The 13,299-nt window shown below is 36.5% G+C and overlaps 1 protein-coding gene across 7 annotated transcripts in view; it reads left to right on the plus strand.

Moving 5' to 3' along the window:
• Positions 1 to 13,299, plus strand: part of pax1b (paired box 1b) — a 180,406-nt gene that overhangs the window by 26,874 nt on the left and 140,233 nt on the right. For 2 of the 7 annotated variants that reach the window (XR_011356026.1, XM_069932390.1), the window contains one exon: positions 2,462 to 3,072. The exons of the other annotated variants lie outside the window; for them this stretch is intronic. Coding sequence is in view for 1 of the 2 variants with exons in the window: in XM_069932390.1 (XP_069788491.1) it covers positions 2,462 to 2,508 (47 nt within the window). In the remaining variant the exon portion in view is untranslated. Of the gene's footprint in view, positions 1 to 2,461; positions 3,073 to 13,299 lie in introns of those variants that run through there. 7 annotated transcript variants of the gene reach the window in all.

The following is a 13,299-nucleotide window of genomic DNA, read 5'->3' on the forward strand; positions in this document are numbered from 1 at the left end:
TTCTACCTAGTATTATGGGAAATAAGGAATTATGGGGAAAAATGCAGGTAGGTGGAGATTAGCCTATCATCATATCAGCCATGATTTCATTGAACTGGGGAGTAGGATCGATGGGCCAGATGGCCTACTCCTGCTCCTATTTCTAATATTTTTATGTTTGTCCCTAAAATCAGGAGGAAGATAGAATTAACCGCGTTGCTGGATCTGGAATCACACATCAGCCACATTGGGAAAGATTGCAAGTTTCCTATCCCAAAGAGCATTCACAAATTCCATGGGCTCACAATTGTGGAGACAATTTTTAACATTGAACATAAATCATAAAACAGAAATAGGTCACGTGTCTGCACCAAACACAATGCCCAAATTCAAGTAAAACTCTGTGCATGTTTCTCTATTCCTATATTATCATATGTTATCTAGGAGAATTTTAAATAATACTGTTGAATCTGCTTCCACCACTGCTCCTGACACCCTGTTTCAGGAACTTACCACTCCCTGTGTAAAAAAATGTACTCCACACATCTCCTTTCAACTTTCTTCTTTCATACTCCATAAAAATGTCCTCTGGTGTTTAACATTTTTAGCCTTTGTAAAATATTCTAATTGTCCACCTTATCATTGCCTCTCATAATTCCATGAAATTCTATCAGGCTCGTCAACTTCTGAAGCTTCAGATAATATTACCCAAGTGAGTCCAACCTTTCCTTATAGCTCATACCTTCTAATCCCGGTACCATCTTTCCAAAGCCTCCATACTCTTTCTGTAATGCGGTGATCAGATTGATTCCAGATTTATTTTATCACTTGACTTGATGTTCCCCAGCTGTTATGATTCAAACTTCTGCCTCTGGATCAATGGTTCAAAACTCTAGATAGATGTCTGATCACATAATTAGTACCCGAGTCCAGATGGGTCAATCATAGCTGGCACTAAGTTGAGGGGCCAGGTGCAAATTGCATCCTGACCCACAGCTCAGAGCGATCTGGGACCACAATCTTGCTTCAGGGACTAGAAGTAAGATGCACTGGTGTGTGATCCCCAGGCCTGGAATTCAAGATGGAAAATGATGGTTTTTGCAAATGTTTATGCTTCTAAATGTTGATGATCCAGGGTTTTAAAATTTTTTTAAACTTCTTTGCCAGATTTAAGTTTATATTTGTTTTTTCTAGACAGGGATTTCAACTATTGGTTGGACCCTATCTTAGATCGTTCATCTTCTAACCCAGTCACATTAAACAAATCTTCCTTATTAATACATTATTTTCTATCAGATTATGGCATTTCAGATGTCCAGCATTTCTTTTTATCCCACTACTAGAGAGTATTCTTTCTTTTCCCATGTTCATCACACTTACTCATGTATTGATTACTTTTTTTAAATTGATAATCAATTAATTCTATTAACTCATCTGATCATTCCCCCTGTAACAATGTCATGGATTCTTCCTAATTTTCCTCAAGATATAAGACACTGGTGCTTTAATTCAGTTCTATTATCAGATAAGGACATTGTTATATTTATGGAAGAACATATATTTTTCTTTTGTGATGCTAATATCTCTTCGGAAACTTCTAGCTTAATTACATGAGATACTTTGAAGTCTTTTTTTTAAGTCATTTTGTATGCTGTTAATAAGAAAAGAAGACTAATAAAGAAAGACCTGAGTTAATTAAACAAATTAAACAGATTAGCAATAGACTCAAACTAAAAATTCAGATTTATACAAAAAATGGATTGAACTTAAAATTAAATTTGATCTTCTCTCACCATATCCAGTTGAATGCCAACTTTTGGAATCTAAAAGTCAATTTTACATTAATAGTGATAAATCGGGTAAGTTTTTGGATAACCAATTTAGAGGATTTGGTGCTAAGTGGCATATTATAAAGGTTCATAAAGATAATGGTATTATTACTTCAGATCATTCTGAGATAAATGATACATTTAAAATACTCTATTCCAAGCTATATTATTCTGAATATTCGAATGATGGTCATTTGATGAAGAATTTTTTAGACCGATTGAACATCCCCAAGATTTCTTCAGATAGTCAAATTAGATTGGATGAATCTATCTTATGAGAGCAAATAACGGTTGCTATTTTTTCATTACAATCTGGAATGGCCCCTGGACCTGATTAGTTTATTGTGGAATTTTTTGAATTATTTTCTCAATTGCTCACATCTTACTTGAGTGTGGTGTTTGTAGATTTGTTTAAACAGGTGAGGCTTGCATATCTTTAATTGTGAAAAAGGTAAAACCATGACTGAATGTTCCTCCTATAGACCAATTTCTTTACCAAATCTTGATGCTAAAATTTTGGTCAAAATTTTAGCTAATAGGATGGGAAACATTTTACTGTCAGTTATTTTTGATGATCAGCTGGGGTTTATTAAAAACCAATATTCTTATTTTAATATATGTTGCTTAATGAATATTATATATTTGTCTTCCAGGAAAACTCGTGAATGTTTCTTTCATTGGATGCAGAAAAAGCTTTTGATTGAATAGACTGAGCATATTTGTTTACAACTCTTGAAAAATTTAATTTTGTTTCTGATTTTATTACATGGGATAAATTATTGTATTCACGTCCATCCACCACAATTCTTACTCATTTACAACAATCTCAGCCTTTCAATCTACAACAACATGGCACTCTTCAAGGATGCCTGCTAAGTCCTTTATTATTTGATCTGGTGATTGAACCATTAACAATTTCTCTTGGTGAGTGCAAAGTCATCTTGAGGACACGGAGGAAAGGGATTCAGTGTAAGGTCTCCCGTTTTGCAGATGATCACTTACTTTTCATTTTGGATCCAGTGCCTCCCTCCCCCATATGATGTCATTACTTTCACAATTCAGTCAATTTTCAGGATATAAATTGAGTCTGCATAAAAATGAAATCCTTCCGTTGAATTCTCCTATATCAATGTATGATGGTTTTCCTTTTAAGATTGGTGAAAATCAATTTACTTAGCTTGGTATTACAATTACAAAGAACCATAAACATTTTTTTTTAAGGAGAATTATCTTGCTAAGTTTAATAAGTAAAGCATTCCCTGACTCAATTGTAGAGTTTGTCTGCAATTTTTAGTTAGTCGTATAAATTATATTAAAATGAAAATCTTACCTAGATTTTTATATCTTTTTCAATCTGTTCCAATTTTTGTTCCTAAAAGTTTTTTTAAACTTACTCAATTCCGTGATATCTTATATATGGAAGGGTAAGCATCCTCACCTTAATAAAATTCTTCTCCAGAGATTTAAGAGAGATGGTGGAATGGCTCTACCTAACTTTAGATTTTACTTTTGGTCTTTTTTTCATAATCATTCTGATTGCCCATTATGGGTATCAATGGAGCTGAATTCTCCCCCAAATTTTTCCAATTTAGTGCTTCTCGGCTCTTCACTTCCATTTTCTACTAAGTTAATAGATAATCCCATTGTTAAACATTCTGTGAGAATTTGGGTACAGTTTAGAAAACACTTTGCATTTCATATTTTCTCTCTTTCAAGCCCTATTGTATCTAATCACTTTTTACAACCTTTGCATGATGCTATTTTTCAGAGATGGTACAGAGAGGGTATTCAAAACTTTTCAGATCTATTCATTGATGGCTATTCTTACTTTCACAATTCAGTCAGTTTCAGGATATAAATTGAGTCTGCATAAAAATGAAATCCTTCCGTTGAATTCTCCTGCATCAATGTATGATGGTTTTCCTTTTAAGATTTGTAAAAATCAATTTACTTAGCTTGGTATTACAATTACAAAGAACCATAAACATTTTTTTAAGGAGAATTATCTTGCTAAGTTTAATAAGTGAAGCATTCCCTGACTCAATTGTAGACAAAGTCTACAATTAGCTTTCTGCTAATTTTAGCTTGCCCAAATCTCAATTTTTTAGATATTTGTAAATCCAAAATTTTTCTAGATTTTCTGACAGCTTTTTGATTTTCCAAGAAAGTCTGAATCAAATTTTGTAAATGAGATTAAAAAAAAAAATTTAATGCCTTCTCATAAAGGTTTAATATCTGATATTTATGAAAAATTGATATGTTCAAAATAAACTTCACTAGTTAAAATTAAACATGCTTGGGAACAGGATTTAAATTTGAGTACATTGGATATGGATTAGGACATAATTCTTAAGATGGTTAATCGCTTATCATTATGCCTTTGTCATTGTTTATTATAATTTAAGGTGGTACTCAGAGAACATATGTCTAAGGTTAAATTGTCTAGTTTTTAGTCTGATATGAGTCCCTGTTGTGACAGGTGTAAGGATGGAGAAGCATCATTAATTCATACTTTCAGGACTTGTCATAGTCTAGAAAAATACTGGAGAGAGGTTTTATGAACTTTGTCTACAATTTTTAATATAGATTTAGTACCGAATCCTTTGCTTGCCCTCTTTGATACAATGAGATGGAATGATGCTACCTTGTCTCCCGTTCAGTGTCATGCCATATCCTTTTCCCCTCTTTTGGGAGGTGTGCAATTTTACTTATATGGAAGGATGCTTCCCTGCCTGCTCATGATCAGTGGTTGTGTGACATCATGTCCTGTTTGAAGATGGAAATGATCTATTATTCAGTTAATAATTCAGATATAAGATTTCAGAAGCTGTGGGGGTCATTTATGATTCACTTTCTTATTTTATAATTTCACTTCAATATAATTTATGTTCTTTTTCATATTTTTTTCTCTTCCTTCATTTTTCCTTTAATATTAATCATATTTAGTATCTGGCAACGCTGTTAAGGAGGGGCATTGAGTTTTTTATTTTTGTTTTGTCTCTCTTTTTTTGTTATTTTCCTTTTTTTCCCTCTTTTATCATTTTTTTGTTTTTCTCTCTTTTTATTTATTTTTTCCTATTATTAGCTTTCTTTTTTTCAAATATTATTTGGACTATGAATTATAGATATGTTTTACAATTTACATTTGCTTTACATATGCTGATTGTTTTATTAATTACATGTAACTATCCATATCATTTTATTGTATCGTTTTAGTATTATAAGCTCTTTAATAACATTAATAAAAATATTTTAAAAAGAAATTAAAAAATTCTCCACATGAATCATCCGTCATCTGCACATCTCCACAGATGTTGCTTGACCTCCTGAGTTCTTCCACATGGCAGTCAGGATTGCGCTGACCTGTGTACTATGGCTAGTTGATCATACTTCAAGGAGCATCCAGCTTGCCATTTGCATCACCTGGTCCCTTCAGTGAGTTGATTTGTGGCCGTGGATGACTACCAACAGTCTTTTAAATGGAGCCATTAACTGTGAGCAACACACAGTGGCCTTGTCAATGACACCCAATCTCCAGGGAAGAATACATAAAAGTTGCAGAATGTTTAAGTTATTGATATGTATTGAAAATGCTGTGATGAAATGCTGAAACACATTTAGAAGGAATTTCTTGTGTACAAGCAGACTTGTAAGTGCTGAGCATTTTGTACTGTGCAGTGTGCTGTACCACATGCAACAGAGGTTTTAAGACTGGCTTGGAAAGTTTCCTGATAATTTTGGAAGTGAACGATGAATATGTTGTGTCACGTGACAATGACATCATCCAAAGTCCGCCAGATAATTGGCTCCATGTTTCCAATCCAAAATACCTCCTTCCAAAATCAAAGAGCTGCGTTCCTGGCTGCAGATTTCTTTGGAATACTTTTGCTTTAATGTAAATGGAGATGCTTCTCTGGGGAAATGGCTTGGCAAAGCCCTGCAGCAACAGAGCTAAATATATGAACAGGGGCGGAATAGAATTGTTAGGAAAACATTCTGGGTTAATTATTTTCTCAACCAGAGCTAATTCAGTTCAGTTCAGCAACCCACCTCTTCACTGATGTCATCAGAACACGTCATTTAAGCAGTTCAAACAAAAAAAATCTCTTAAATGATGGTCGATATAAAATTAACAAAGTTCCTCACAGTTATTTAAATAAAGGGGTTCTACTTCAGCTTTCAAACAGTGAAAGTCAATTACATTTTGTGATTTCTTCTGTCACAGTACACAGAAGTGCTGGAGAAACTCAGCAGGTCATGCAGCATCCATAGGAATTACAAGGCAGTTGACATTTTGGTCCTGAGCCCTTCATCACCCCTTCACTGATGTAATCAGAACACGTCTTTTAAGCAGTTGAAATGAAGTGACTGAGGGATGGGGGAGGCAGGACTCTCACAACATTAAGAAAACTTCAGATGAGCTGTCAAATCCCCAAAACCTATGGCTATGGATGAAGTGTGAAAAGGATTGGACTAAAGGGATATGGAGAAGAACTTGATAGTTAAAACAGCAAGGTATACTGAAAGGCTTGTTTCTGTGCAAGGGGGTGGTTTTCTCCTGCTCTGGTGTCCTGCGCCTGTCCACTGATTCCTCAGAGCCCGCAACTCCTGAATTGCCATCATCTTGAGCATCAGACCTCCGAGGATCTATGATGGTATAATGACCACCAGCCCTGTTCCACAGTGGGGAGGTTGGGTAGGACAGCTAGGCAGTAGGTTTCCAAGGAGCAGCACTGAAAGACCTGGGCTAGCACCAATGGCAGTGCTGCCATTATAAAACATGAAGTCAAAAGGGAGTTGGATGTGGCTCTTATGGCTAAAGGGATCAAGGTGTATGGAGATACAAAAAAAAAGGACTGGCCTACTGAAGTCACATGATCAGCCATGAAATTATTGAATGGTGGAGCAGGTTTGAAGGTCTGAATGGCCTTCTCCTGGCCCTATGATTCAATGAAAAGGAATGTTGGCATATATTGCAAGGGAGGTGGAACACTTAAGTACAGAAAATAAGCTACAGCTGGTGAAACCGACACATGGAGCACAGCATACGGATATGGTCCCGTTTTCGAAAAAGGAACATTCTCGAGCAGTAACAGTTCAGAGAAGATCCACTGGGTTTAATCCTGGGGAGAAAGATTTATATTTATATGAGAGAAAGACAAAAAAATGGCTCATCTCTGTTCAAAATTCTGCTATGTTCATGTTCTTTGGAAAAAGAGGGATTTTTCAGATAGGGAATCAACATAAGATTCTTTGGTTTGGCTTCGCGGATGAAGATTTATGGAGGGGGTAAAATGTTCACGTCAGCTGCAGGCTCGTTTGTGGCTGACAAGTCCGAAAAAGAGGGATTTTTCAGATAGGGAATCAACATAAGATTACAATTTAATTAAAGAACGTCCCATTAGAGTTGCAATTTTAGCTGTTGTTTGAATATAACTCCACAACAATTCACATTCCAATTGAGTTATTCATCCATTCATGAGCAAGTAAATATCGTTGTTGGGCACTACCAGTTGTCCCAATAATTACAATGACAAAGACTGAGGGGAACAATAGGCTTTATTATACAGAAGACTTGAGCTGTCCCAGATCCAAACTAAGGAAGTGCAGGGATGGGAGAGGTGGCCCGACCTTTATGGCCTGGGTCCCAGGGGAGAAGTCCAGGTAAGAGTGTCATCAGGGGGTGGGCCAGCCTGAGCCAATTAGCATACACAATCCATACCATTATAATCATCCTTAGATCATAGAACACTATAGCACAGAAAACAGGCCATTCTGTCCTTCCAGCCTGTGCAGATGATTATTCCAATAGTCTTAAAGATCTGTTTCCATTCCATAACCCTCCAGACCTCACCCATCCATGTATCTATCCAATTTATTCTTAAAACTCAAGATTGAGTCCACATTCACCACATTTGATGGCAGCTCGTTCCACACTCCCACCACTCTCTGAGTGAAGAAGACCCCCTCATGTTCCCCCTAAACCTTTCCCCTTTCAACCTAAAGTCATCTCCTTCAAAAGCCAACTCTCATTCACTTTGTCTTTTCCTCTCATAATCTTGTAAACCTCTATCAAATCTCCCCTCATTCTTCTTTGTTCCCAGGAATAAAATCCTAACCTGTTTCATGTTTCCCTGTAATTCCTGAAGACTTGGCAACATCTTAATAAATCTTCTCTGCACTCTTTCAATCTTATTTATATCCTTCCTGTAGTTAGGTGACCAGTTCTGCACGCAATATTCCAAATTTTGCCTCACCAATGTCTTAACAACTTCAACATAACATCCTAACTTCCATACTCAATACTTTGATTTATAAAGGCTAAGATGCTAAAAGTTTTCTTTGTAACCCTGTCCACCTGCAACACCACTGTCAGGGAACAATGTACCTGTATTCCTAGATCTCTTTGCTCCTCTGCACTCCTCAGTGTCCTACTATTTACTGTATATTTCCTACCTTTGGTTTTCTCTTCCAAAATACAACACCTCACACTTGTCTGCATTAAACTCCATCTACCATTTACTGGCCCATTCTCCCAGTTGGTCCAGATTCCTCTGCAAGCTTTGAAAATCTTCCTCACTGTCCACCACACCTCCTATCTTTGTGTCATCAGTAAAACTTGCTGATTCAATTTACCATGTTATCATCCAGGTCGATGATATAGAAAAGAAACAACAATGGTCCCAACACAGATCCTTGAGGCACATGACTCATCACAGGCCTCCAGACTGAGAAGCAACCATCCATTATAACTCTCTGTTTTTTCCCACACAGCCAATTTCAAATTCAGTTTATAACCTCTCCAGTGTCTTAATCTTCTGAATTTACATCCTGTAGAGAATACTATCTACAAAAGCCACTTGAGGGCTGAGTGAGGCTCTTTATTTGTGATGCGTTTTCACCGAATTCAAATACATTTTCAGTTGTATTTAACTTTTTAATTTTAATACATAAAACTTGTAACCATCTTCTTTAATGTACGCTGACGCATCTATAAATAACGTTCTATAATAACAAAACATTGGTAAATGAAAACATAAACGTCCATATAAACGATCAACAAAAAATATGTGAGCTTCACTCACCCTTATTCACATACACCACCACATTGTTTGGTACGCTCTAACCATATTAAGTTTGTGGCCTTAACTATTGCGCACGAGTCAGCTGGTACTCCATACACCAAACCCACCACACATGCTCCAAACGGCCCCAGAACGCTAACTTACTGCGCATTCTCAAAGCGGGCACTCATGCATGCACACAAGAATAAAGATGACTGTGCCCAGCCAATGGACCCCAGTGTGCTCTCCAATAGGTAAGTACATACAAATTGTACATTTTGGCTCTTACAATAAATACTGGCCCCTAATTATTATGAGACATAATGTCTTAAATAATAATTATACAATAAAACAGGTAACATTCAAGCATTATACAGATCTTCTTTCTTCCTTGAAGATTAAGCTTGTTCAATAGTCTCTCCATGCAACAAGATGGAGTGCTACCTTGGTCAAGAAATGCACTCCCTTCCTGCTCTTGACTTGTACAGACACCATATCCTTACCGATCCCAGTAAGACCACTTGTCAGAGCCAAGGCTATAACTCTGTTTTCTGCAGCTTCCTTTGTTTCTGTTTGCTCATTTTCCTTGATCTTTGTTTCTTGGGTGAATGTGCAGCATTCAAATTGCTTATGTTACAACTAAGTAGTTTCTTGCAATTTTTACTGATGCGCATTTTACACATACAGCCAAAAAATACTACATTTTCCTTTAAGAAAGCGATCTTCTCATTATGTTCCTTCTTTTCCAACCATGAACACATTTCCAAAGCATGTCCACCTTCACAGAACAAACAGCTCTTCTCAGCAGGCAAACTCTCCTTTTCTTTAGTTACTTTAACCTTTGCCACTACTGTGTCAGTTGTAAGTAAGGAAAAGGATAAAGTAAGGAAAAGGAGAGTTTGCCTGCTGAGAAGAGCTGTTTGCTCTGTGAAGGTGGACATGCTTTGGAAATGTGATCATGGTTGAAAGCAGGAGAAGCAAACAAACTTCCTTTTCAATTTCAGACTAGGCTGTGAGTTGGACCTCCTTACATCTTTGTTCACCATTTAAGTGTCTTTAATATTTCCATATACTGGATCTGTTGCAATGTACATCTAAGACATAAGCAAATCCATCAAATCCTTTAAGGTAGCTTTTTGATCAGATATTTTCTGGAAATCACAAGCCAAATTTCTCCATTTCTCACACAGGGTATGGCCGATCCATAGCCGATAGGGTAATTGCCCTAAAATGATTCACATATTACCAGGCACATCAAGGTCATGAACGTAGTTGATATCGTCCATAGCATTACAACATCCTCTTAGAAAGAGAGTGTATGCTTGTAGAACTTTTGTGCCATCTGGTTTTATTGATGACCATGAAGGAGCCTTCTCTATATAAACTGAAGCAATTCTCTGTTTGATGCTAAAATGCTCCTGTCGTAAAAACTTAGCCATGTTGAATCTTTTATCTAGGAACATATGTTGACAACTCTTTACAAGATCCTTTGGCTGTCCTTTTGTGAAGCTGTTCCAAATAATAAAGACAACCTTCATCGTCTTGAATTTTGTTTTCAATATCGCGTTTAAAAGATTTAATGAGTGTTTGGTACTGCAGTGGGTCGCCATCAAAAACTTGAGTCTCCTCCTTGGGCAAAGAAAAGAGAGATTGTAGCTGGATCAATGATGTAGCAATTTCATTTTGCCTTCCCATGGATAATAGTACATTGCTCTGTTCACAGCCACTTGTAGCAGGTAATGTATCTGGAAACCTCACATATGTGGGTTCATCTGTATTTCTAATGCTGGACTGGGATGCCAAGGAAGCTGCAGGATTTTACTGGACCCAAACCACAGCTCTGTCTGTGGATGTTATCACTGGTACATGAGAATTGATAACACCATGCTCTGGGAGGATTTGTCTTGTACTTGTGGTACTAATATATCTACCTTATTTAGTGGTTTCCTTTCCTGTGGGTCTTTTTCAAAATATGACTTCTTATCATCATACACTTTGGATAATTTACTTCAAGCACCAGATACCATTGAGTCTTCTAGTACCTCCATTTTGGCTACGGTATCAGCAATGGTTGCTTCCAGCTCCTGGTGCTCCTTTCTCCTCTTTAGTTCCCTCTTTATCCTTCTTAGCTGCTCCTTCTGTTCTTCTAAGACATGTTTATCATTAAACAAGAAGTGTAGCTTTAGTATTTATGCCTTTTGAAGTATAACTTGAAGTACAATAAACTCTGGAGCTTGAACTAAAAGAACTTTGTTTGCTTCCCTGTTTTCAAAATTGGACACACTGTCATATGTTTGAATTTCTTCCTGCAGGCCAAATGTTGACTTATTACTTGACTCTTTCTCCAGTTTGAATTGTACATCCTTTGCATCTTCATCCTCTCTATCCTCTTCATCATCTCTTCAGCATTATCACGTTGCTGTATTCAAATTCAGTTATTGTCTTCTGCAATGGTTTTGCAATGTCTTCATTCCCATCAACCAAAGCCACCTTTTCTTCTTTATTCCCATCATCCAAAGCCACCTCTTCTTTTACCAACTTCATTCTTGCAATGAGAACTCTTTTAACATCACTTATACCTAGACTCTGTCATTTCAGTTCTGCTTTGAGATCCGCAACCCTCATGTCTTCATCACATTGCTCCTCAACAGCAATGCAGGCATCTGCTATGGCCATTTTACTTGTCTTGTTCTACCGTCCATCAAGCTTGAGCAACAAACACGCACAACATAAACTAAATCAACAGTCCCAATGGATGAGCAGCAGCAAATCCAAACTGTGTATTTGCCAAAAATACACAGAAGGAATCCACAGACATAAGCCTATAGCTTCTGATGGCTGTAATGTGCTACTGATAATGAGTGCTACTGATAGCGAGTTTCCACCACAGAATCCGTCAATAATATCGCTGATTTTCAAGCAATACCTCCATCAATATGTCTATAGGACACTCTGCTATATGATTAGAAGCTATAGCTATATACTCAGACCAATGGATGTGGATTACAGACTGCCTCAGGTTTGAGGTATTTCCAAGATGGCCACCATGTTATTTTCAATATCACTCCAAGACAAAGAGGGATTATTTTTCTATCTTCCATCCTTCTATTCTCCTTTCCAACAATATTTTTTGTTGACTAAATGTAGAAACTACTAAGTACAAAGCCACTTGGAGGCTGGGTGAGGCTCTTTATTTGTGACATGTTTTCAATTATTTCCAATACAAGTTCAGTTGTATTTAAATCCTTTATTTTAACACACATAACTTGTAACCATCTTATTTAATGTTCTCTGAAATGTCTATAAAAAATGGTCTATAGTATTGATCCTTAATAACAAAACATTCATATAAACATTCCATGTAAAGTTAAACTTAAACATCCATATAAATGGTCAACAAAAAACTCACATACACCGCTATGTTGTTCAGTACGCTCTAACCATACTGAATTTACGCCCTTAACTATTCCATATAGTTAAGGACAATGGCATTCCATATGTAAAAACCATCACACATGCTTCATCTGGTCCCAGAAAGCCAAACTACTGTGCATGTACACAGCCAGAATTCATGAATATGCACAAGAATAAAGATGCCGACCTCCAAAGAAAGTACACATAAATTGCACATTTTGGGTCTTATATGTCCCATGTGGGACCTTGTCAAAGGCCTCACTAAAGCCCATGTAGACAATAACCACAGCTTTTCCTTTATCTACTTTCTTGGTCACTTCTTCAAAAAACTCTACAAGATTCGGTAAACCTGACCTACCACGCACAAAGTCATGTTGACTGCCTTTAATCAGCCCATGGCTATCCAAATATCTATATACCCTATCTCTCAAAACTCCTTCCAATAATTTACCTATGGAAAGAAAAGAAACAGAAAGAAGCAGACCTGGCTGCCAAGATATCACCTCAATTCTAGCCCTTTCAGTTTTATTTATTTATTCCAAGGAGTTAACAAGGTTTCATGAGATTTAGTAAAAAAAAACATTTATAAATTTATACCAACAATATGTAAATATGGGGTTAAAATTTTCAAAAAAAGTGTAATATTTATTCCTTAAATTATATGTAGTCCTCTCAAAAGGTACACAACTGTATATTTCCAAACCTAAATACGAATCCGATTTTCACATCTCTGCTATATATTTTCTTGCAACTGCTGATGCAATTTTCACAAACTCTTTTTGATACAAATTCAATTTCAATTTTGATCTTATCGTCAATATATTACCCAATAAAAAGAACATTGGATCTTGTGGAAATTTAACTTCCATGACTTGTTCCAAAATAAAGTTCCTAATTCTATTCTCAATTTTGGACATGACCATGTTGAATGTAAAAATGTCCCGGACTCTTGACTACATCTAAAACATTTATGTGACAGATCTGACATCAGTCAGGTTAATTTTTGAGGGGTA

This window comes from Narcine bancroftii, chromosome 4 (genome assembly GCF_036971445.1).
Source record: "Narcine bancroftii isolate sNarBan1 chromosome 4, sNarBan1.hap1, whole genome shotgun sequence".
Taxonomy (NCBI): domain Eukaryota; kingdom Metazoa; phylum Chordata; class Chondrichthyes; order Torpediniformes; family Narcinidae; genus Narcine; species Narcine bancroftii.